The sequence below is a fragment of the Agelaius phoeniceus genome, chromosome 15 (genome assembly GCF_051311805.1).
Source record: "Agelaius phoeniceus isolate bAgePho1 chromosome 15, bAgePho1.hap1, whole genome shotgun sequence".
NCBI classification, from domain to species: Eukaryota; Metazoa; Chordata; class Aves; order Passeriformes; family Icteridae; genus Agelaius; species Agelaius phoeniceus.
The window spans coordinates 2178354-2203210 of record NC_135279.1 but is presented as its reverse complement, the minus strand read 5'-3'; the positions used below and the strand labels follow the sequence as shown (position 1 = coordinate 2203210).

Sequence of the window (24857 nt, the reverse complement as noted above, 5' to 3'; positions counted from 1 at the left end):
TGGTACCCAGCACCCAGAGGCTGCATCCAGCCCTTCCCAAGATCAGCCTGTTGCACTGCAGAGTCCTCCTGCTTTCCTTGCCTTTCTGAAATAACAATTTGCTTTTACATAATGTTCTTAAAACCTCCTGGGTGAGCATTAGCTGACCCTGCTGAAGACTCAGGCGTGTTCCTGCTCTGCAGATGAAGGAAGGAGGGCAGGAGGAGGGTACCAAATTTGTGAAGGTCACACAGCAGAGCAGGAGCAGAGCTCGGGCTGCAATTCCCTCCTGCTCCTTCCCTCCTGCTCCAGGCTCTGGCACACAGCACTGAGAGCCCAAATTAAGAGATTATAATGCATAATCCACGCTGGTGTGCCAAGAATTCTCTAAATCATATTACACTGTCACATAAAATGATGACTCATTTGGTAACACAGCCCACAACCAGTTCCTTTATGTTAAAATTACGTGGACAAGACTGGATTTAAAAAGAAGAAGGAGAGCTTGTTGTGTGTGTAGTGAATGCTGAGTTATAGATGCTTTCATGGATGTTATTTTGGCTGATGCTGAAGGAGCATTTGTGAGCCTGTTTGTTGACAGTGGTGCTGGGGACCAGAGATGCTGACATCCCACTAACAATAATAGGAACTGCCTCTGTTTGTTTCTAAATTGGAATTTCTTCCTTCCATGGGCCCAGCCCACCCTCCACCCCCACAGGAGGAAAGGGCACTGCTCTGGGGCTGGCAAGGGAGCATCTCCCAGCAGGGCTGGAATTGAGGGCTGCAGGGATGGCCCTTGGTCCATCATGGCCAGGAGCCCTCTCCTCCCCACAGCCCTGGAGAGAAAGCAGCTTTGTTTACCTATAGCATGAAGGGTGTGGAATTAGCCCAGGCACACTTTCCCCAGGAGAAGATGCTGTCACAAGTCTCTCCCTTTGTGCCTCTGTTCTCCTTGTTCCTCCCTGCATCATCATCATCATCATCATCATCCTCGCTGCCACCCCAGCTCCTGCCCTTGCTGGCAGCCTCTGCTGCTGTTTGGGGACTGTCATTATCCTTCCAAAGCCACTTGGGACGTGGCAGCTGTGAGTGACACTGAGCTGTGCTGTGGTTTCACCATTTCCTTTTCCTCTCTCTGCCTGGGCTTTAATTCCTGCAGCTGAGGAATCCGTGGCCAAATCCCTTTCTGCCAGCAATGCCCACATGTTCCTCAGCTCAGAGCTGCTCTGGCATCTTGTCAGAGGTGGCTTCTGCATCCCCTGTGTGGCTGGCACGTGTCACAACCTGCACCCTGAGCAGAGAACCCCATCAGGGCAGGTGCTCCCTGCTCCTTTGGGCATCTGAGCACAAAATCCATCCATCCCTGCAGGCTTCCCTTCCCTGGCTGCACCACATCCTGTGGGTCAGCAGCACTCTGCCCTATACTCCACAGAGTGTGGTTTAATGTCCCAGTTTTGGGTAAATAAGCCAAGCCTCCAGCAGGCTCAGAGGGCAAGGATCAGGAAACAGCTTCAGCCTCTGCGTAGTCAAGGCCAGTTCAAGAAGCTCTTTGCAAGATTTTCCTACTGTTGTGCTGGAACCTCCTGCTTCCCTTCATTTCTTAGAGGGGAAAAAAAGAAGTCAGAACCAGTTTGGGAGAGTGACCTGTGGAGACCCTGAGCATCCTGTGCTGGTGCTGGGAGCAGGGCAGGGAGGGAATTGCTGCCAGCAGTCAGGAGGCGTGGGTGGCAGGAGGGCTTTGTGTGCTGCTGGAGGATGCTCTGTACATGCATCCCTCCTAAACAAATACCTCTTTAAGTGTGTGTGATGGGAATTCAGCTTTTTTTTTTTCTTCTTTTTTTTTTTTTTTTCCACTCATCTCCAAGTAGGAGAGAGGCTTATTAGTACTCTCCTTCCATAGGCAAGATGCGGAGGCTGGGAAGTTGTGAGACGAGTTACATTTGCTTTGATCAGGCAAATCTGCTCTCTCCTGGACCGGCCCTTCAGCCAGGAGGAGGAGGGGAGAAAGCACAAGGTGCTGGCAGGAGCTCCAGGGGGAAGCTCATAAAAGCACCCAGCACAGCCAGGGAAATGAACTGGTGTCAGGAGGAAGGAATTGCTTCCATGCTGGATAAGCACCTGTTGAAGAAAATGCGTTGAATGTCACTGATGTGCATTCAGAGGAGCTGCACTCTCTTGGCCATGGTGGTGTTTGCAAGCTGGAAGGGCATTTTAGGCTGGGACAGTCCCCTGGTGTCTTTTTTAGGGGATTTTCCATCTGCAGCCTCTGAGAATTCCCAGGGAGCTCCTGCTAAGCAGGGGAAGGAAAGGGAGGTTTCAAGGTGATGGAAGGGAAGGAGGTTTGGGCAGCCTCAGAGCTCCAGGCAGATGGAGCTGGAAAGGAAATGGATGCTCTGAGCCTCTCCTCAGATTCAGTCACAGAGAAGGGAAAGGAGCCAGGCTGAGGGTGCAGGGTGTGAAACAGGAGCAGCTGGCAGTGCCTGGGCTGTGCAGCAGGGCTGGGTGCAGGAATCTGCTCTTTGGGAAGGACAGAGAACTCTGGGAGCTCCCAGGACTGCTCTGTGAATGGGACTGACCTGGCCAGTTTGAGAGTGGAGGGGCAGAGCTGTTTGTGGAGGCAGCCAGGGGCTCTGCCAGCCAGGGAAGGTGATCCCACCCCGAACAGGGATCTGGGATGGGAGGAGGCTCCCCTGGAGGGCAGGAGGGCTCCCAGCCCCACAGACACTCGGATTTCTCAGGGTTTTGTCTGGCTGTTGCTGGAAGAGCCCAGCCTGTCATTATTTGCTGCCATCTGTTAGAGACACGAGTGGCAGCTGCTCCCAGTGGTACCTCACAGCTCACTGCGGCTTCCAGCCCCCAAAACTCGAGCCCCCGGGGGATTTACAAAGACAATGAAACCCATCCGATGCCGTAAGAAGAGTCCCTCGTTGGGCTGGTAACAATCAGTGGAAGTTTAGCTGTTCCTTGTAAGCTTTGTGCATCTTTGGGAACATTACATTTATACAAACGGGTTTATATCACTGCTAATATTTCCCTCTCTGAGAGAAAGGCCTGGCCTGTGTGGGTGCTTAGAGGAGGGTTTGTGTCAGATTCCTGTCTGCGACAAACCTCAAGTGGAATTCATCACATTTTTGATTCAGGAAGAAATTTGTCTCTCTTTTCTTTTTATTTTTTATTTTTTTTGGTCCATTTTGAAAGGCCTGGGTACACACCCCTGCACAGTGAGATTTAGAAGTGATTACACTGAGCTGGGAAGCAGCTGTCTGACATCAGTGGGATACAGAAAGCCTCCCAAAGACTTTTTCCTTTGCATAATATTATCCTGATCAGACTCCACTGATCCCACTAAGATGAATTTGTTATGGGGAGCAATAGAAAATGCAGAGGGAGGAGCAACTAAAATGTGTGCAGCTAAAAGTGTCCAGTCCTGCAAGCTGGATCCAGCTCAGTTTTGTGGCTGCTCCAGAGCTCTGCTCCCCAGGTTGCCCATGGCCAAGCTGTGACCTTGTACAAATCTCCTGGGTTCTCTGTGGCTCGGTTTCATCCCTCATGAAATGAGGATATTGTCACTCACCTTGTCTGCAAAACGCTCTGAGGTCTAGTGGTAAAAATTGCTGGGAAGGAGCTTAGGTGAGATTACAGTTTTGTGTTTGTGGGAGTGCAGATAGAGCAGAGCTGTGTGTGCAGGTCAGGCTGTGCCTGGCCAGCCAGGGCAGACAGGGAAGGAGATTTCTTCAGAGGCACACAGAGGAAATTGCTGAAGTGTGTTGTGATCAAGAGTTATCAAAACTTGCTGGAGCAGAAAGAATCTTAAAATGCTAATGAGCTTCTGTCTGTGGAGCCTTGCTTGGGGCAGTTTCTGCTTTTCTCCAGGCTGACTTTGCAGTGCTGCTCAGGCCCTGCTCAGGGTCCAGTCCTGGCTCTCTTTGACTCTCTCTTTCTGGGGAGGGTGAGAATCCTCCTGGCTGAACAACCCTTTCCCAGGAGTGTTGTTTTGCATTGTGAGAAGCAGGTTATATTAACAAACTCTCCGTTTTCACAATGCCAAGAGCAGGAATGCTGGGTGCACTCCTGCAGGCAACCTCCGTGTCCCAAGGATGTGCATTCCCATTTCATTGTCTTCTATTTTTACGCCGTTTTGGGGAGGAGGAAGGGCTGGGACACCCTTGGGGCGGGCAGTGTGCGGGCTGGTGTGGCCGGGGTGTGGCAGGAGGGACAGGGACAGGGACAGGGACAGGGAGGTGACACCCAGCCCGCACACGGCACACACATGAGCAGCCCCCGGCTGCTGCCGCCGGCTTTTGAAGGCGAATTGAAGCCCTAAAATAACAACTGCCACTCCCTGCCGAGGGAAAGCAGCCGCGATTCGCGGAGCCTCCCGCTGTCTGGTGACACAAGGACTTTCCCCTCCGTGACAAGAGGGTGACATTGCCGCCCTCCCCTTGTCCCCCTGGAGGAGCACTGGGCTCCTGCTGCCCTCTGACAGCTCCTGCAGCAAAGGGAGTGGGAGACATGTGCTAACCCAAGGAGACAGCAGATGGGTGCAGGCGCTTTTAAGAACAGCTGCTGGTGTCTCACTCAATAATCCCATTTTTAACAAATCCCTATGATAGCGAAAAAATGCTGGAAATTGGGTTTTTCTGTCCTCTCTCATCTCTCGAGCCACACTTGACCTGTTCAACATGATCTAGGGATTAAAGGCTTGTTATTTTAGCTTCTCTATAATAGATCAGAGGCTGATCTCCGTCAGGCTATTGAGCTACTATTCCTTGGCTCTCCCCCTTTTCCCACTTTTCCTTTTGTGTCCCAGATTCTGTGACAGCCCAGAGATGTGACTCCTGCCAGGGGACACTTTTCCCCAGCACTGTGCACCGTGTCATCAGCCCAAGGTGCTGGCTGCAGAACATTTTGGAGCTCTGAGGCTCCCAGTTCTAAAGTCTTAAAACTCTGGAAGCTGGGCAGGGAGGGAGGGCTTGGCGCCCTCCCTTGTCAGCATCGTCACCCCTCGGGCCAGGAGGAGGGAGGGGTGGGGAGGGAGCCTTGTTCTTCTCCAGGGGGGCTCCAAAGGTGTTTTTCCGTCTGAGATCCGAAGGAGGGAAGCTGTGGAGCCGATTCTGTCGGTGCTGAGCTCTCGGCTGTGGGCTGAGGTGTCCTTGGTCACCGCCGTGCTTCGAACTAATCACGCCTTTGCCGACACAACGCTGCTGCTAATTCCCTCGGTGCCCAGGTGGGGAAGCCGTGTCACCGAGATGCAAAGTGGCTTAGCCAAGGTCACCCGCAAGGAAATGGCACAGAGAGGGAGAGGGCTCAGCTCTGTCGGCTCCCAGTGCTCCCCAGTGCAGCTGTGCCCTTCGGGAAGGTGTTGCCGATGGAGAGGTGTGCTTGTGCCACGGGAGAAAGAGGATTCTTTTTTTTACCCTAGGAGGGTGAGGCCAAACGTCTGTCGGAGTCTCTGGGGGCTTCGGGGGAGATCCGGGCCCGTGTTGGCCCAAATCCCCGGCTGGCAGCTCCTCCGACAGGTGCCAGTGGGTGCAACCCGGAGAGGCACCGGGACAGGGACAGGGAGCAGAGCGGCACATCCAGGAGAGACACCGGGACAGGGACAGGGATGGGAAGGAGAGAGACTCATTCTGGAGAGGCACTGGTGGAGGGATGGGGGCACAGCGGCACATCCCGGCGAGGCACCGGGACAGGAACAGGGGGCACAGGGGCACATCCCAGCGAGGCACAGGGGCAGGATTGGGGGCAGAGCAGCAGCACATCCCGGAGAGGGACAGGGACAGGGATGGGGGTACAGGGGCACATCCCGGCGAGGCACCGGGACAGGATTGGGGCACAGCAGCGGCACATCCCGGAGAGGGACAGGGACAGGGATGGGGGTACAGGGGCACATCCCGGCGAGGCACCGGGACAGGATTGGGGCACAGCAGCGGCACATCCCAGCGAGGTACCGGGACAGGAATGGGGCACAGCAGCGGCACATCCCGGCGAGGCACAGGGGCAGGATTGGGGCACATCCCAGCGAGGCACAGGGGCAGGATTGGGGCAGAGCAGCGGCACATCCCGGCGAGGCACCGGGACAGGGATGGGGGCAGAGCAGCGGCACATCCCGGAGAGGGACAGGGACAGGGATGGGGGCACAGGGGCACATCCCAGCGAGGCACAGGGGCACGATTGGGGCACAGCAGCGGCACCCGCGGCTCGGGCGGGGCGGCTCCGCGGGGCGGGGCGGGGGCGGGCGCGGAGCGGCGGCGGGAGGCGGGCGCTGTCCATGGCCCTGCGGAGCTCCGGGCGGCCCCGGGCTCCGCCGCGCCGCCGAGCGAGCGAGCGATGGGCAACACGGTGCACAAGACGCTGGCAGGTACCGCCGGGGCCGCGGGGCTGCGGGCGGGGGGCGCCTCCTGCCCCGGGGATGCTGCGGGCGAGCGGCGGCGGCCGTGCCGCCCCTCCGCGGTCCGAGGCTCCCCGGGAGAAGCCGAGCGTGTGGGCGATGCCCGGGGAAGCCGAGCGTGTCGGCGATGCCCGGAGGAGCCGGGCGTTCGGGCGTTTCAGGGGTTTTTCCGAGCCGCTCGCTGCCGGCGATGCGCGGCGGGCGGGGATGCTGAGCGCGGGGTGAAGCGGGGCTGATCCCGCAGCTGGAGCGGCGCTTCCCAGCCCTCGCAACCACTCCTCGGAGGGGCTCTCTGCTTCATTTCCCCTTCTCGCTATATTATTTTAATACAACTTTTTAATGGGGAGAGACGTCAGTTGTGCGGAGTGGCCGGGTGAAATGGTCGGTGGGCTGCCCTGCCTTTAAAATTGCCTTTTTAGCCAATTCTGCACTCAGACAAGAGACGTTCAGATTCTTTTCCTTTGCAAGTTCGTAACTGTGGGGCTCTCTCCCCCCTCGGAGAATCTGTGCATAATAAAAGCAGTTGGTCTCTATAGAATCAACAGTGTTGAATTACTGAGCCCTTGCCAGGCTGTATCTTCAGCTACTTTGCTTTTCTTCTCTTTTCTGCTCTTGCAGAGCTCCTGCATTGCATCCTTTGTACTTCAGGCTCCCATAAATAAAAAGGGTATTATTAAACTTATTTAAAGAAGCAGGAGGACCTATTGAACACATACACGTCTGCCTGTAATCAGCCAGGGAGCTGAATATAGAAATAAAGAGAGGAATAGATTAGCATTTGGATGTGCCATATATTGTCTTTGCAAAGAGAGGGTGCCTGGGACCTTCAGGGCACAAAAGAAAGCTGCTAAGCTCGTGGTTTAGCTATGAAGCAGTGATTAGATTTCTAGTTGCATCTCCTCTCGTTCTCTATTACATTTAAATGGGACATTAGCTCCTCTCACAATACGGAAGTCTTCATTTTTTTCAATACTTCGCCAACTGGCAAATAAAGACATCGTGAGGAGTGCATGACCTTGGAGGAAATTTATTTCGCTTTTTGGCTTTTCAGCTGGGGGCACATGCAAAAAACCTGGGAGGGGAAAAAAAAAAAAAACCAGGGAAACATCTTTGGGTCAGCAGAGGTTACCCCGGTCAGGCTGGAACTTCCCGAAGGAAAAATATCTGTACCTGCTGGGCCGTGGTGGGATCTTGCTGAGAGCTCCGTTCCAGAAGGCTGGGAGTTGTACCAGCCCTTCTGCCTGGTGCTAGAACAGTCTCTCCTGAGCAGCCTCCACATGCTCAGCCCTCCACACGTGAATTTAAAAAAAGGGATGACATCAGCTTCACGGCAGCTCCGCCATTCAGGACTTCCTCGCGGTGCTTTCAAAAGGAGTTGTTCAAGAGGAAAAGTTTGATGGAGGGAGGGGGGGGGGGGAGAAAAATGAAGGTTTGATTTGTGGAGACCTCCCAGCTCAAACGTTTGCTCTGGTGGCCTAGAAAATCTCGGTGGTGTCCCTCCAGGTGGAGGCTGTCTGGGAGGATCGCAGCGCTGGGGATGGTCCATTTGCAAACATTTGTCAAATTGCGCAAGGCAAAGCTATGCAGGACACTTGAATGCCTCTGCTGAGGGCTGGATGATGCTGGGAATGTCTTTTCCCCAAATTTAGTTTGCTTTTTACAAGAGTAATGACCGCCCAAAGGAGCTGTTAACCTGTGGCTGCAGAGGAGCCTTTGGATGTTTGCACTTTGGAAGTTTATGAATTTCTTTTGTCGGGTTGGACCCCATTCAGCAATTTTTCATATGAAATTGAATTTTGGATGGATTGTTTGTCTTTCATTATCCAAATGGCATTGCGGAGGGAAGCAGGTTTAGAGCTGTTCTTGGAACAGTCCTTTTGAAAATTAGAAAGTTTTTTCCGGGAGACTGAATGGTTGGATGAAGTCCCATTTATAAATGTGAGGGCTGTTTAGAATTACTCAAAGATAATCAGTCAGAATTAAGTCTTTCCTCTTCTTGGTCCAGAATGCACCTCTTTCTTCACCCTGCAGACTGAGCAAGGCACTTTCACTCTCATTTTGACAAACAGAGGAATTGTTCTCTGTCCCACGGACTGAAGAGACTTCTTAATAAAACCCAAAGAATCAAACAGAACGTCTTCAAACTGAAATTTGCTTACTTAAATTGATTCAGTGCAGAATCACTTTGGTCGTTTTATTCACCATAAATAGCTAAAGGTAGAAAAAGCTTTTTCAATGCAATCAGACGTAGAGGGAATGTGGAGGGACCTGGCTCCTGGAAGAGCCAAACAAGCAGCAATTCAGGTTTTACACAGAAATGGCAATGCTTTTCTCGAACAGCAGAATTCAATTTTAAATCCTATTGAAGACAACTCATTTTTATACCCGACTTTGTCCGAATGTGCTTGAGCAAACCGTTCCTGTTGCATCTTCAAACCCTCGCCCAGCCCCATCCGTCCCTCCACGCGTTTCCGCGGAGCGATGCAAGAGCACACGCTATCGGTGCCGGAGGAATTCGTGCCGGGAGCTTGGGAAACTCGTGTTTGCCAAGCATCCGATGGTCAGCACACAATGGGCCCGGGCTTTGTCAGATTAACAGCGAGGTTCCGAGCGGAGCGGCACCCACGCGAGTAATGAGGCTGCGCCTAATGAGACGCAGCTCCTGGGGAGGCATTGAAGGGAAAGGAGCTGGGATGTGTCAGATGCGCTTAACAACAGGCCTGAGGTGCTGCTGGAAGCCGCTGTTCTCTGGGGGACAGCGAAACGACACCCGACACACGCGGCTGCTGCCCCGCAGCGCTCGGGATGCTCCGGCAGGAGCGGCTCCACACAGGCTGGGCATGGATGTCGCTGTTTCCCTGCTCCCCTCGCCTCCCTGCCCACGGCCCGAGGTGATCCGCGGGCAGCTGGGTTAGGGGGTTGTTGGTTTTTGAGGCACGGGGTTGTCCTGGCTCCTGCAGGTGATGGGCAGCACCTGGGCTGGGCTGCAGAGCGGGCCAGGAGCTGCTGCATCTGTGGGATTTGTGGGATTTGTGGGATTTGTGGGATTTGTGGGATTTGTGGCTCTGTGCCTGTTTTGCTGCAGGGAATCGCTCTGGAGCTGGGGTGAGAGAGGCAGGGAGCAGCACACAGCACCCTGGTGTCGTGGATGGGGCTCCTTCCTCCACGGGGCTCCTTCCTGCAGGCACACACAGGGCTCAGGAAAGGGTTAAAAACCAGTGGGAGCCGGGACCTCGGCAGGGCAGGCTTGGGAGAGGGGAAAATTCCTCTGATCCAGGGAAAGGCTTGAAGGAGCAGCGTCTGTGAGCCCTGGTGACAGGGGAAGGTGGCAGCTGCTGGACACAGCAGGCACTTGCCAGCCCAGGCACAAGGGAAGGACTTGGGGATCCAGCTGTTGGTCCTGACCCAAATAGGGGCATTGGTATTTAACAAAGCAGCCAAATTCCCTTTTTAGAATCTGGCTGGGATCTGATTGCTGTGCTTCTCCCACAGCCTTCCTCACAACTGTGAGGAATACCAAGTATGAGTGGCATTTGTGTCTGGTAAACACAAGGGAGAATGGGGCTTGTTCTGGCACAAGTCACTTCGGTGCAAGAAATTATTTTGTATTCTTAAGGAAAAGGCTTCTAATCATTAACCCACCCTCAACAAGGCAGAAATCCCAAGTTTAGGCCTTCACCAGGCTGGTGCTCCCATCTGCCAGGCCAAACAGGGATGGTTGGAGGGTGCTGGATAAGGCAGAGCAGCAGGAATTCGCAGCATGTGGGTTAAAAAAGACATTTCTGTGTATGCCTTTTGAAAATACTGATTCAGTTCTCCTCTAAGAAATGAGGAGCAAAGTCCATGCAGTGGGAAAAGATCTCTCTGCCTTTTCCAGGGGCTGAAATCTCACTTGAAGGAGCACTTTTGTTTAGATTTGTTACTGGTCCCTCCTCCTTCAGCTGCTAGTGATGCACTGTGGGAGGAGTTCTTGTCGTTGTCAGGAGTTCAGTAAATTGTTTGATTTGGCTCCAGTCTGACTTCAATAAAACTACAAATAACCACTTCAGGTTGGTCTGGTTTGAGTGAAAAAAGTTCCTGTCCAGACCAGTTTTTGGTTTGGGTTTGGTTCAGTGCTGATCATCAAGGACTGCAGGTGTTAATCCAGCCTGATTTTGCCTGTTTTTCTGCATCTTTTAGGCTGGGAGTTGAGGTTCTGAGAGTCTGTCACTGATTTTGATGACTCCCTGTGAGACCTTTGAGCAAGTGGCTTTATCACAGGATTGCTTTGAATGTAAGGGAGGCAGGAAACCCTGGCTCACATGGGGGTATAAGAGTTAATTAATTATGAAGCATCTCCTGGAAGAAGGTCACAGAAGCAGGAAAAAAAAAAAGAAAAAAAAAAGATTAATTCACTGCTTTCTTAGCAGCCTTCTGCTTTCCCACTCTTCAAAAGGAAATCTGTGAGGCTGCTGAGCCTTCTGTGGGATTTAGAGCTGGAGCAGGTTGATTGTGCACTGAGGGCTCTCTTTAACCACTGTACATGCCCCAAACTGTGCTGCAGCCAACTGGCACGATTAATTCAGCCTTTGGCACCTCGGCTCTGGAGGCTGGAGGAGCAATCCAGGCAGGCATCGCCTCCCAGGCTGGTGTTAAATGGAGCTGTGTCATGCCCCGTGGCCCACGGGCTGTCACACACACCCAGCACTGTGCCAAGTGTGTCATTAAAGCCAGAGCTTTCCCTGCTCTCCACTGGCTAGTGCTGGGCAGGTGCCCTCTCTCTGTTTTTGTGTTTTTGTTTTTTTTTTTTTAATTTTAATGATTTTAATAATTTAAATTTATTTTAAATTTTGATAATTTTTAAATTTTATAATATATTATAATATAATATAAATATATAAATATAAATATAAATATAAATATATAATATAAATATAAATATAATATAATTATATATTTATAATTATATATATATTATAATATATTTTTATAACAAATAAAATAAATTTTATTTATTTTAAATTTTAATAATTTTTAAATTTTAATGATTTATGCTCCAGAGGGAAATTGCTTTGCTGGGAATTCTGGCAAGCAGCACTTTCCCCACAGGGAATTTCTTTGCTGGGAATTCTGTCAAGCAGCGCTTTTCCCACTTTTATTTCTTTTAATTTCTTTGGGTAATTTTATTTCTTTGGATAATTTGGGTAATTTTGTGTGTCAGCACCTCACCCTCCTGCAGAGGCTGAAAATCCCACCCCAGGCTCTGTCTGTGTAGGCAGAACCCTTGGATTTCCTCCCTGCAGGCAGAGGAAATCGCAGCTCCCCAGCAGGTTATCATCTGACAAGCCATGGAAATGCTTCCATGGGATATTTGAGGTGTTTAACTCCAGGCAGGCAGGTTTGGATGTGCGGGCATGGATGTTTATTTGACAGCAGGATGAGTCACTGCCAGCCCTGCGCCGGGTTCCTCTCCCGGTCCTGCCGAGGATCCTCCTCCCGTGTCACATTCGCTGCCTTTTCCATCAGGAATGCAAACCAGCGCCTCTGAGCTCCGGGGGATTTCACCTCTGAGCTCCTTGGGTGGAGGAGCTGCTCTCGGGGCAGCCGCGTCCTGCCACAGCAGGGTTTGCCTTGAAAGGAAACATTTTCCTGCCCGGCAGCATCCCTGTGTTTACAGAGCCTATCTGAGAGCCTCGGCAGCTAAATTAGGAGCAGCCTTGCCTAAGGTGGAGCGCGCACGTCGCCGCCATGGATGTGGTGGGCTCGGCAGAGGAGCAGGGAGGAGAATTGGCGCAGGGAGAGCCCTCTGGGGAGCTGCTGCTGGGCTGGCTTCGTGTGCTGCACCACGAGATTCCCCGGACACACCCCAGAGCCCACCTGGACATCCCCACGCACCCGGGGAAGGTGTGTCAGGTGCTCCAGCTCCTCTCCTTGCGTTTCTGTGGGGAATGGGTCTGTGTGATGGCGTGAGTTAGAACATCTGCCTTGCCTCAGCCTTCTCATGAGACTGAAAATGGAATAAAAGTTTTTAAAATGCCTCTCCGTTACCCCATCTCCGAGTCAAAAAAGGGTATAATTGACACATTTCCATGTCATTGTGCTGTGTTTATCTCCCTTCCCCTGCCCAGGGCAGTTTTTGGGAGCAGTCTGGAGTCCTGCACAGCAGCCAAGCCACGGGGCTGACCCATGACCTGCGCCTTCCCCGCTCCTCAGGATCTCCTTTTGGCCGCTTTTGGGACTCCCTGGCACCCAGATTCTGCAGACTTATCCAGAGGGCAGAGGTGCCAAGGAGTGGGGAAGGGCTGTGGGGAAGGGCCTGGCTCCGTGGCGCATCTCAGGGGAGCTCCTCTGCCTGCAGCAGCTGCAGGAAGTTTTGCTGGAGGAGGATTTCCATACTTTGTTCTGTCCTCTCGTTCAGGCAGCTTCTCCAGCCTTGTTTGGTGTCAATGATCTGTGTCCGTGAGGGGACAGAGGCTTTTGGTGCCCTCAGAGAGGTTCTACCCCTTCTCCTTCCCAGCCCAGCTCCTTCCCCAGAGGCATCAGCAGGGACAGGCCCTCCCCAGGCTCCCTCTGATGAGATCTGTGCCCATGGGAGGACGTTTTTGGTGGGAAGGAGATGCTGTTTACTCTGTGTTCTTCCCTGTCTTGGTGATGGCTGTGCTTCTTTTCCCCGTGTCTGATACAAAGAATGAATCACTGGCACTGAGAGAGCTTTATTTCAGCTTACCTGTGCCAGCTTTTCCCTTCAGACCTGGATGCCCTGTTGTCTCAATTACTGAGGGCTGGAACATGAATTCCTGGTGTCTGAGCAGTTGGACTGGGCCTTTGGGGAGGAGGGAGGGAGGAGAAAGTGATTTCTTGCTTGTTAATTTGTTTTCCCCTCTGTGTCCAGGGAGATCTCCTCCTCTGCTTTGTGTAAGCAGGGCTTGCTTTCCACCCAGGAGGTTTTTTTCTCCCTGGGTTCTTTCAGACCTCTGGCAATGGAGCAGCTCAGGAATCTCCTGCTGAGAGGATCTGACCCCAATCCTTCCCCCTTTCCAACAAAACCATGTCTTTTTTCCCTTTCTGCACCCTTCTGCTGTTAGGAAACCGAATCAGAAGATAAAAAATGATTTATTGCTTCAATTGCACAGGAAGATTCCTTAAAGACAAAACCATCTAACTGCACTTCAAAGCTTTCTCAGTGCAGCTGGGAAATCACATTTAGGATTTTTTTAAGAGCTGCTGATGCTTTGAGGGGGGAAGGATGGATGGAGTTGTTTGTGGTTGTTGGCTGGATAATTGCATGTAACAGGTTTTGGTTTTGAACTTTGCTGGTTTTGCTGTGGATTTTTACATAATAATGAGAATTCTGTACTTTAGGAATTCTCCTATTTTAGCCATTTTCCTGTGATTGCACTCCTGATAGGAAAATGTCTAATGGTTATGTGGGAGAAATAAATAGACACATAAAAGTAAAGCTCTGGTTTTTGTTGGCTGTGTGGCAATACAGGGAAAACAATCAGTCAAGAAAGAATTCCCTGGAGCAAAAGTTTTCTATCAGGTTTCCAAATGCTAGGGAATAAAGATTTTTGATTTTTGCCCTCCTCCATAAGTCAAACATTGAATCCTCCAGGCCCTGCCTGGAGAAGGCAAAGATAAAAGATAGAATATCCCATTTGGCAGCACAAATGAAATAATTTCATTCAGGTTTATCTTGCTCTGCTCAGAGATAACTGGCACTGTGGCACAGCTTTCCTGAGCCTGTTATCTCCTCTGCTCTCACTGGGACACCAGCTGCTCAGCTTGATGTCTCCTGGAATTTATGGAGTGCAGTTCAAAAGTTATCTCCTCAGCTTGAAAGCATAATTCCTAATGAGGGAAAATTGCTGTTTCTTGGGGTCTTAAACTTGACACAGTTGGATGGAGTTGGTTTTTTTTTTTTTTCTTTCCCTGGGAACACAAAACTCCACTCGGGAGCTGCCTGGTGTGGTGTCCTGGGGGTGGCTAAAACTCTGTTAACAGGAGCAGCTCAGAGGATGCAGTGAATTTTGGGGGGAAGACAGGACCAGGAATTTTGAGCGTGTGCTCTCCAGAATGCAGCCAGGCAAGTTAGAATACAGGTGGAATACAATAAATAAGAACGGTTCTATCACTGGAGATCTCAAAGAACAAGTTATTTTTATTTTCTTATTCATCAGCGAGGAATGGAATGAGTAGAACTGCACTACCAGGGCTAAGGGTGGCTTTGATAATCCCTGTAGCTCCTGGCAGAAAGCTGTGTCCCCTTGTGACCTCTTTGGGGGCTGCTCTGTGGTGCTCCTTTCCTCAGGACACCTGCAAAAACTCTCGATTATTTTGTCCTGCCAAGTGAAAGGGTTTCCAGGAATGAGAGCAGAAATCATTTTCTAAGTGGCTGTTGCTCGTAGACATCAAGAGCCTCTTCCCCTGGCGGGTGTTTCAGAATTCCAGGTGTTTTGGTGCTCCCTCCTGGAGTGGAGGCGTCCTCTGCAGGGTGCAAGGCACATCCCCACCGGGGCACGGGATTTGTGGGGTTTGAACAGCAATTACCGGGCACCTGATTTGTTTAAACGGGTTCAAACAGCAATTTGTGGGCTTTAAACAGCAATTACTGGGTGATTCGGCAGCACAGAGCAGCTCAAGCTGCCGATGCCATCAAAGGCGCAGGGTGAGAAGGACAGAGGCTCCACAAGACTCAATTTCAAGGAATTCTAAGTTTATACAAAGTGATTTCAGCCTCTGTAGCGTGGCTTTAAACACCTGAGCCTGCAGCAGGGTTTGTGCCTGAGGATTGTAATCCTGGGTTTTGTAATGCCTGTTATCCTGGGGATTGTAATCCTGGGGATTGTAATCCCTGTAATCCTGGGGATTGTAATCCCTGCTATCCTGGGTTTTGTAATCCTGGGGATTGTAATCCCTGCTATCCTGGGTTTTGTAATCCCTGCTATCCTGGGGTTTATAATGCCTGTTATCCTGGGGATTGTAATCCCTGTAATCCTGGGGATTGTATTCCCTGCTATCCTGGGGATTGTAATCTCTGTTATCCTGGGTTTTGTAATCCCTGTTATCCTGTGGTTTTGGAAGGGATGGGAGGAGCCCACACAGCCCCATGCACATCCCCATACACACAAACCCAAACTCTGTTCAATGACCAAAATCAACCTCCTGAGCCCCAGGGCTGCCCCCAGGGATGTCAGAGTGGCTCAGGGCAGGCTCTGTCTGACCCCAGGATGCTTTTCCCACCCTGTGCTGGGCTGGGGGCCTCGGATGGAAGCAGGAAAACTTCTCCCTGCCTTCCTCAATAATCTTAAGAGATCTTCTCCAGCCTAAACTGTGCCTCGTGCCTTCAGACATCTGACAAGTGCTTTATGTAAGGCCTCTCAGATCCGTGGAATTGTGCAGGAAGGGGGATTTTTTTTTATTTTATTTTATGTTTTCTGGAATAAGAATTGCCTTCTTCCAAATTAGCTTAGTCTGCTGCTGACGTCACCCGCTGTGCCAGGGCCTGTGAGCCTGCCAGATCCCAGAATCTGCTCTGTGACAAGCAGGGATCTGCTGGCCCTGGGCACCCTGCCTGCTGCCAGAACTTCCATGTCTAGACAAAGGATGCAGCTCACCTGCAGGGCTCAGCCATCCCCTCTGTTTGTTTGGATAGAGCACAGTCATTAAGAGATGAATTTATATTAAAGGCTTCCAAGAAATGCCTCTGCAACCCCAATGTTTATGTAAGAGAGACCGAGAAATTCATAATTTATTGAATTTGTGTGTGTTCTGCTTGGGATTATTCATTGGAGGAACATACTAAGTGATTTTTTGTATCCTAGTAACCAACTGCGGTTGCTTTTCCATGAATAATCTTTCTAGTTTAACTTGACCAGTCAAATCTAGAAGGGAAAACTCAAATTAAATTTTCAAGGCTCAGATAGCTTTTGCAGGTGAGAGAGAACACATTTTTTCTCCCTCATTTAACCACATAATGATCAGATTGACAGATGCTGTCTGGAGAGTTGGATTTTCCCGAGCAGAACAAAAGTGGAAGTTTGACTCCTTATGAACTGAGCTTCAAAGCTTGATTTCTTTAATATTCATAATTAATGAATTGGTTAAAATAGTCCTTTCCTCCCTCAATCTGATGGTTTCCAGGGCAGATTTTTAATTGCAATGCAGATTATTTCCCTTTTGTGGGGAGCCCAGCGTGGGGGGTCTCCCATCAGCTCATGAGGACACTCTGATGGTTAATTAATAAAATGATTTGTGAATTATTTCTCTCTGCCTTGCCAGCCCTGTGTGGAACAGCTGGAGTTTTTCACTTAATAAGAGTATGTTCACATTTTTCTTCTTCAAAATTTATTTTGATTCAAAAGGAGCCCCTTTTCGAAGTTGTGTTTTGAGGAGCTGTGTTTCTTTCAAAATGCCTTTTGCTCTCAGAAACATTAAAAGCTACTTCGAGAAGAAAAACAAAAATAAGAATTTACTTCCCATCTCCCTGGGCGAGCTCCTTGTTTCTCCCACCCTCGTGGAGCGCTCAGCTGACCATCTCCACTGCAGCAGGACATTCCTCCCTGAGAGGTCAACACCACTTCTCATCTTGAACCAAGCTCTTTTCAAAGCCTCTTTTTGTATGCATTCCTATTTAGTCAATGTTTACAGCCCCGTGGAAATTCACTGCACTCCTGTAAATGCCAGAGCCTATGGGCAGGCTGGAGGAATCCTCTCCAAACCACGGCAAGCAGCTCTCAACCACCGCCTCAGATTTTCCTTGGGGATGAGATTAATGGTGTCAGCAGGTCCCACAAGGAGGGAGAGGCTTTCCTTGTGTGCCTCTGGATTGGGACCACGTTTTCCCCCTCCCTGATTTGCCCCCTGCCTCCTTATTCTGCATTTCCCTTTCTATGTTCATATTCCCGCATTTCCCTTTTCTGTGCCCATAATCCTGCATTTCCCCTTTCTGTGCCCATAATCCTGCATTTCCCTTTTCTGTGCCCATATTCCTGCATTTCCCCTTTCTATGTTCATATTCCTGCATTTCCCCTTTCTCTGCCCATTCCTGCATTTCCCTTTCTGTGCCCATATTCCTGCATTTCCCTTTCTATGTTCATATTCCTGCATTTCCCTTTCTGTGTCCATATTCCTGCATTTCCCCTTTCTGTGCCCATATTCCTTCATTTCCCTTTTCTGTGCCCATTCCTGCATTTCCCCTTTCTGTGCCCAAATTCCTGAATTTCCCCTTTCTGTGCTCATTCCTGCATTTCCTCTTTCTCTGCCCATATTCCTGCATTTCCCTTTCTATGTTCATATTCCTTCATTTCCCTTTTCTGTGCCCATCTTCCTGCATTTCCCCTTTCTGTGCCCATATTCCATATTTCAGTGTCTGGTGGATTTGGGACCAGGGAAATCCCTGCTGTGGCTCTGTTTTGGTAACTTCAGGCTCCCTGGAATCCCTTTTCCAGCTCAGATTCCCAGGAAGATGATGCAAATGGGAGCTCCTGGGTGTCCTGAATTTCGAAGAACTGGAGGGACAGTGTGCAGTTGTGTTTTATTGTGGCCAGAACCACAGAGGCTGTGAGCTGTCAACACATAATTGTGCATTTTGTGTTGGGTAGCAGAAGTTTGTTCTACCAAAAAAAGAACAAAAAGAACTGCCCAAAGAGGCACAAATTCTTTCTCTCTTTGCAGCTTTTCAGACGTGATTTATAGGTGTGTTTTTCCAAGTGAGTCCAAACAAGTGAATGGCTCTGAATTAGTTTGGTTCTGTTAATTGAAACAAGAGACATCTGGGTGGAAATGGGAGGGTTTAGGCAGCTGCTTTTTTTTGTTTCATGTGGGATTTTTAATATTCCCAATTCCACAGTTACCAAGGAGTGCTGCTGGACTGTGCACTGGGGTTTGGAGGTGGAAATGATCAGTGAAAAATACAAAAAAACCCCAAAATTCAGCTGTAACAATAACAACAACGGGCAGCTCTGCACTGAACTGTTTGGAAGGTATTGACCAAAGGAGTTCTGCTGAACAATAGCCCAAGCTCCACATTAACAAAGTGAGAAAACAGGGTGTAAATTCAGGTACTGCCTGGACCTGGCCATTGCAGTGCTGTTTGCTCCATAATTCACACCTTCACCCCAAGGATTCTTTCTTCTGGGGCAGGGAGCAAAAAAAAAAAATTGTTTTCATCATTTTCTGGCTTTTCAACAACGCAAGGAATTGTGTCTCATCTCCAGATTGTTTTTGGTTCACCTGCCTCTATCATATTTTGGCTGTGATACCACAAAGACAGAAAGAATAAAGGGAGAAAAATGCTGATGTTGATTTAGGTGTGCTGGGTTCAAACCCCACTGGAATTAAGGTTGACACAGAGGCTTAAAAATAAACCTCTCTTGCTCAAATCCTTCTTGTGTTGAAATAATTGAAGACATTTGAGATGAAGGAAAGGGGCTGAGGTCATGGTGTGTCCAGTAATGGTATGACTGTATTTATTTATTTTTTTTTGTTTGGACAGTTTAATGTCTTGAAGTGGGTCTTGTTTCCTCTTATTAATTCCTGCAAATATCATGGAAAAGGATCTCAGAGCTGAGCCATGCAGCAGCCAAGAGTTGCACAACCACCTGCCTCTCAGATTGCCTTCACAGCTTAGCAGAGAAATCTGCATTTTTAAAAACCTCAGCTAAGGAAAAGAGGGACGCATCTTTTTTTAGTGGGATGTTTTCCTGTGTTTCTGGACCAGAATGCTACTCTTTTTTCTTTTTCCTTGTTTTCTTCTTTTTCCCTTTAAATTTTTTTTGGATTTGTTTCTGAAGTATTTAGGAAAAAAAACCCAAAACTTGTTTGTCTGAATATTTACTAAAACAGCCAATAAAATATGTGATGTTATTGTACAGGTTGGACTGTACACGAGTTGAATGAGGTCATCAGAAAGAGAGTTTGGCCAGATTAATTTTCCTTGAAATCTCCCTGCTGGGACAGTGCTGGATTGAGGCAGCAGCTCACCAGTACAGCCCCAGAGAGCTCCCAGTGCCACCAGTGCCACCAGTGCCACCAGGGAAAGGAGCCTGGCAGAGGAGCAGAGCTGTGCTGTGCCCCTGATGTCATTATAACCAGTTATTACCATTGTTTTGCCCTGTTTTGGATTCTTTACATATTGTTTTGGAAAAGCTTAGTGGGATCACAGCCTTTGTATATATAAAATATAGGATGATTGAGGAGCTGGCCACTGCTTTATTTAGCTTCCTCAGCCATGCATTCCTCCCCAAGTATTCTCCCCTCCTGCTGCCAGATCACTGTTTAAATTGTGTGTAAATAGAAAAGGAACTGTGGACACAGTTAAAAAATGCTGGAAGAGGGATTTACTGGGAAGAACACCTTCCCCCCTTTTCCTGGGGTTTTTGGTTCTTAGGGCAGATCTAAAGCCCTCTCTGGGTGGCACTGTTAAATCTGATGGCTCTTTGGTTATCCATCCCTGTTTGGACTGGAAGAGCTCCACTGGTTTTTTTTCTTTTCAACTGAATTCTTTGGAGTGTAGAGAAGTTGTAATTAGGAGAAAAAAAAGGGACTCTTAGAACCACTGTGAAGAGAGATAAAGACAAAAGAAACTTCTGTAAAAGTGAGGAAGCAAAGAAAAAGAGCAGGTTTGTTCATTTTATCTTGAGGGGTTTTTGGGGAAAAGTTGAAGGTGGAATGGATGGCTGGGCTCTCCTTCCTCCACCTGCAGCATCTCTCCAAGTGCTGATCTCACCCTTCACAGAATCCCAGAACGGTTTGGGTTGGAAGAGACCTGAAGATCACCTCATTCCACCCCCCTGCCACGAAAGGGACACCCTCACCAGGCCAGGGGCTCATCATCACCTGCAGCTTTTCTTCCTCCCCAGCCCTGCAGGATTCCTGTGCTCAGGGGGAAGCTTTTGGTGTTTTCAGGGAGTGTGGAAATCACAGCTCCTGGCTGGAGCCTCACACACCCACCTGAGTCATGCACTGAGCCTACCAGCACAGCTCATGGCCTGGCCTTGCTCCAAACATGCTTTTGGGAGGTGGGGAAGGCATGTGGATTGTGTACAGCCCAAACCCAGAGGGATGAAGATAAGGTAAACACAGCTTTTTGGGGATTTTCAGAGAACAATGCATGGAAAGTGAAGCTCAATTGCCACTATCGCTCTTCAAATCTTTTTTGTTAAATTTTCCCCGTGTCACAAGCTGCCCTCGTGGTGCAGTGCCTGTCTGTAGGGGATGGGTGGGTTTCCTGCATCAAGGAGACAACAAAATGATTTCCCTCTTTGTGTTCCTGTCCAGAGGAACACATGGATGGGCTGTGGGAAGGATGTGCTGAGTCCCAGAGCTCTTTCCACGAGCGCTGCATTGAAACCATGGCATGGAGTGGAATTGCAGCTCTGAGGATGTTCAAAGGCAATGCATGCCATCCTTCAATTTCATTAAAAGCCATTAGCATTGGAATGACATGGTCACTATTTATAAAGCCCTGGAGCAGATGACTCGGTGCAGCTGGCCAGGAGAAAAGGCTCAATGGAAACAGGGAGTTTATTTGCATTAATGGTCCTGCCGTGCTGCTCTGGCAGCAGGAGGAGGCCGAGGGCATGGACCATTTCAATGTCAGTGATGATGGCAGGCACAAGATCTTGTAACTCTTCAACAAATCCCAGTCCTGACTGGAGAAGGAGAGCACCAGAATGAAGTTTTTGAACCAATGTGTTGCTCTGAAAACCTGAGCTGTTCATGCTCTCTGTGGGGCGGGAGTTGTCTTGGAAGTGAGAAATGCATGGGGAAGAATTGGGGGCAAGGAGACCAAGGCAGGTTTTTTGACCTGTGAGGAATATTCTGTGATCTTTGCTGTGCAGAGGGACCAGGCAGGGGCAGGGGATGGGTCTCAGAGGGAGAGGGGCCAGCAGCACTCCATGACACAGGAGGTTTTTGGGGTCTCTTGGGTTGCTCTTAGGCTGGGTCTGTACTCTCACCTTGGACCCTATTTCTGTATGAAATTAGTAAATCTAAGCAGAGCCCAGCCACCCCAGAGAACATGAGGGTTTTGTTCACATCTCTGCTCTTCTCTTCCCATCTTGGGGTCTCCAGCTGTGATCATTCCTCCCAGATCAGCCTTTCCAGCCTCAAGTGTTGCATATTTTAACTCTCTCTCTGCTTTCTGGTGCACACTGCCTGTTTCTAGAAAACAAGGAAAACAATAAATCACAGAAATAAATGTTTCAATCCCCAGCTGACAATCACCAAGCATTTAGATTTGGAAAATATTCAGTCTGCCAACCAAGTGATGATTATTTCCAACCTAGCATTCCTCAGAAACCGTTTGTGGAGTTGCTTTAAGAGCCATCAGCTGCTCACTGCTCCTTGCTTTTGGTCACCTCCCAAAACTCCGTGATGGACTCAGAGAAGATAAAGTGAGCTGAGCAGACCTCTGCTCTCCTCGAGCTAAGCTCCACTTTCTAAAGAAGGTAACAATTCTTCAGACCCATAATACATCAAGTCAGGGGCAGGGGTTTGCTTTGCTGGTGTAGCAACTCGCGTGTGTTGCACATGCAGCTGATTAGCGAGAGCACAGCCCAGAAATCCCCACTCAGAGCTGCAGTGAGAGTGGCTGACTGATCATTTCTGACAGGATGTTTTTATCTCGAGCCAGTAGCCAAGAGTTCCAGCGAGTTTTGCAGGATGTCTCTCAAAGCCCTGCCGTGTCTGGGCGCTGTCTGGCTCGGGAGTGTGGCTTTGGGACACCAGACCTGGGTGTCGAGCCCTGGAGCAGCCCAGGAGGAGCTGTGCCCTTTCCAGGGCTCCTCATCCATCAGGCAGCTGCTTTCATCGCTTGCACTGCAGGACTTAGGCAGGGATTATGGCATGAACCCTGCCTCTGCTCCATCCCGCTCGCTCTGTCTCTCATTAAGCAGCTCTAAGAATTTCTTACTCGAGTTGCAGACTCATTGACCCAGATTCCCTAATAATACAGGGAAGAGGAGATTTTTTTTTTTTTCCCTGTGCTTAATCGCTGGCTTCTGTGTATACTGAGTGCTATTTATATGCAGGAGGACTAAAAGCCTGTAATAAAGATGGGGCCAACTTTGCAGCAAAATTCCTGCGTGCCCAGAGAGAGAGGCACAACAGGAGAGAGGCAGAGGTGAGTGTGGGTGGATGTTCCCATCCTTGCAGACCCAGCAGGAGTTTAATTTTGGGGAGCAGCCCTTGCTTTTACAGCCTGATCCATCAATATTGGTTTAGCTCAGGGCTCCCCAGTTTGCTCTGGAAATGCTTCTCCATCCAGGTCATGCACTGGCTTTCCTTGTGGCATATTTGATTTCTTCTACCACCAAAAGCAAAGCCAAGCAGGAGAATATGATGTTATATATATATATATAAAATCATTATATTATTATATTATATTACATTATATTATATATAGAATTATAAATTTATATAATTATATAAATTATATAATTTATATATAAGAAATTAATATGATTATTAATATGATGTAACATAATATAATATAATAGTATTATTATATTATATTACATCATATTATATAATATTAATGCATATAATAAATACTAGAATATTATATTATATTATATTATATTATATTTATATTATATTTATATTATATTATATAATAATATAATATAATATATTAAAGTATTTAACATTTAATAATATATTAAATACATCTAAAAATATAATTATATATTATATATATAATATAATATTATATTATATTGTATTGTATTATATTATATATGTATAAAAATATAAAAATTTAAAAATTTAAAATATTATATATATATATATATATATATGGGAGAATATTCCTGCCAGGCTCTCCTCAGCTTCTGGGGCTCTTCTAGGTTGTGGAGGATTTGCCATCAGCACTTTCCATCCTCAGAGCAGAGCTTCTGTCATGGTTTATTTTCTGCCCTGAGCCAGCTGGTGGTTCCTGGGAGGAACATGTCAGAGTTTCAGCTGCACTCCCCATCTTCTGGCTTCAGTGCTGCTGCCATGAGGAGATTTTGGGATAACCAGGAGAGTTAAGGCTTGGTCTTGGCTTTCTTTTCAGGCCACCTATTTTTTATAGGATGTGACTGAGCTTTGGTGCAAGCTCCTCACTGCAAGAAAAGGGTTCAAGTTGAAAGGAGCAGCAATGCAGGAGCTCTTTTCCTGAGGACACACAGGAGGTGGAGCAGCCTGGAAAATACAGTGGAAGGCAGAAGGTGGAACAAGCTGGAAATTACTGCAAGGTCCTGCTGGAGTTGCCTTTGCTGGTTTGAGAAAAAGGATCAGAACTGAAGGATTTTGCCTAATGCTGTTGGCAAATACCTCCCTGTTTTCATGGAGGTACACCTAGAAGTCCAGAATAAATACATCATTAGCCCCTGCCTGTAAAAAAAATGGATTTTAGTATTTAAAAAAAAAAATCCCCCATAAAATGTTTGATTTGAAGCATTAGAGGGTTTTCTCGTGGAGACAAGCACAACTTGATTTTGTGAGCTAAAGTCAATCCCTATTCTCTGCCAGGGATTTTTCTGAACTGTTCTGCAATGAGAAATGATGTACGTCCATGAGATATGTGCATTGAGAGTTACCTCAGTGCCACAACACAGCTTCTTTTAATGAAAAAGTGACTTTTGTATGTCTTTTCTCCTCCCCTCCTTCACAAGCACTTCTTCAAAAATTCCACATTTCCTGTAATTCATCACAGGCTCTTCAGTGTCCTCTTAACACCTCAATTTCTGTGTCACTCTCTTGCAAATGAACCTTTTTTGAATTCTCTGGAAGTTTCTTTCAGGTTAGAAGACATTACATCAGAACAGGCCTCCAGACTGGTTGTGCAAACCATAGGAATTTACACAGGGGGGTTTATTAATTGAATTTTCCAGTGTTTGAGCCAGCAGGACATTCAGAAATAAGGCAGATTTTTTTTTTTTTGTTGGGTTTGGTAGCCCAGCTTTCCAAATCCACACTGCTGAGCATGGAATAGGCCACCCTAGTGCTTCCCACAGAGCTCCCTGACACATTTTCTGTATTAAAAAAAAAAAAAAAAGAAATGTCTAGACAGCTCACTAAATTTATATGTGAGCAGATTTGTATCTCTTGTCCTCAGAAGATAAGATCGTGTCGGAGCAGAATCCTGCTTGGTGCTGCTGGGGATGTTTGGTGTCTGCAGGAACAGCCTCCCCTGCCTCTTCCACAATCCCAGTGGCTCCAGCAGTGGAGATGCTGTGCTCATGCCTCAGGTTTTAGCTTTTATGTGTTTCACATTCTGTGCTGCTTTAGTGTGTGGGTCTGGGCTTCACATCAGGGCATGGTGAGCTCTGTGCACAGAGCAGGGAGACAAAACAATTCCTGCTCCAGCTGGGCACCAAGGACAAATGATCCAAATCTCAGCCCAAGAGCACAAACCCCGTGGGCTGGAGAGAGAAAAACAAGGATGGGACTGCAGGGGCTAAAGCTGGAATGGGACAATGAACTGCAAGGTGCAAATGGAGCAGAACTGATCCCAGGGACA

At 48.5% G+C, this 24857-nt stretch overlaps 1 protein-coding gene across 1 annotated transcript in view; it reads left to right on the top strand.

The window, feature by feature from the left end:
- The first annotated feature begins 6212 nt into the window (after positions 1-6212).
- Positions 6213-24857, top strand: part of NEURL1B (neuralized E3 ubiquitin protein ligase 1B) — a 33466-nt gene continuing 14821 nt past the window's right edge. Inside the window, exon 1 of the mRNA XM_054643079.2 lies at positions 6213-6340. Coding sequence (XP_054499054.1) covers positions 6310-6340 — 31 coding nt within the window. The 5' untranslated portion in view covers positions 6213-6309. The remainder of the gene's footprint in view (positions 6341-24857) is intronic.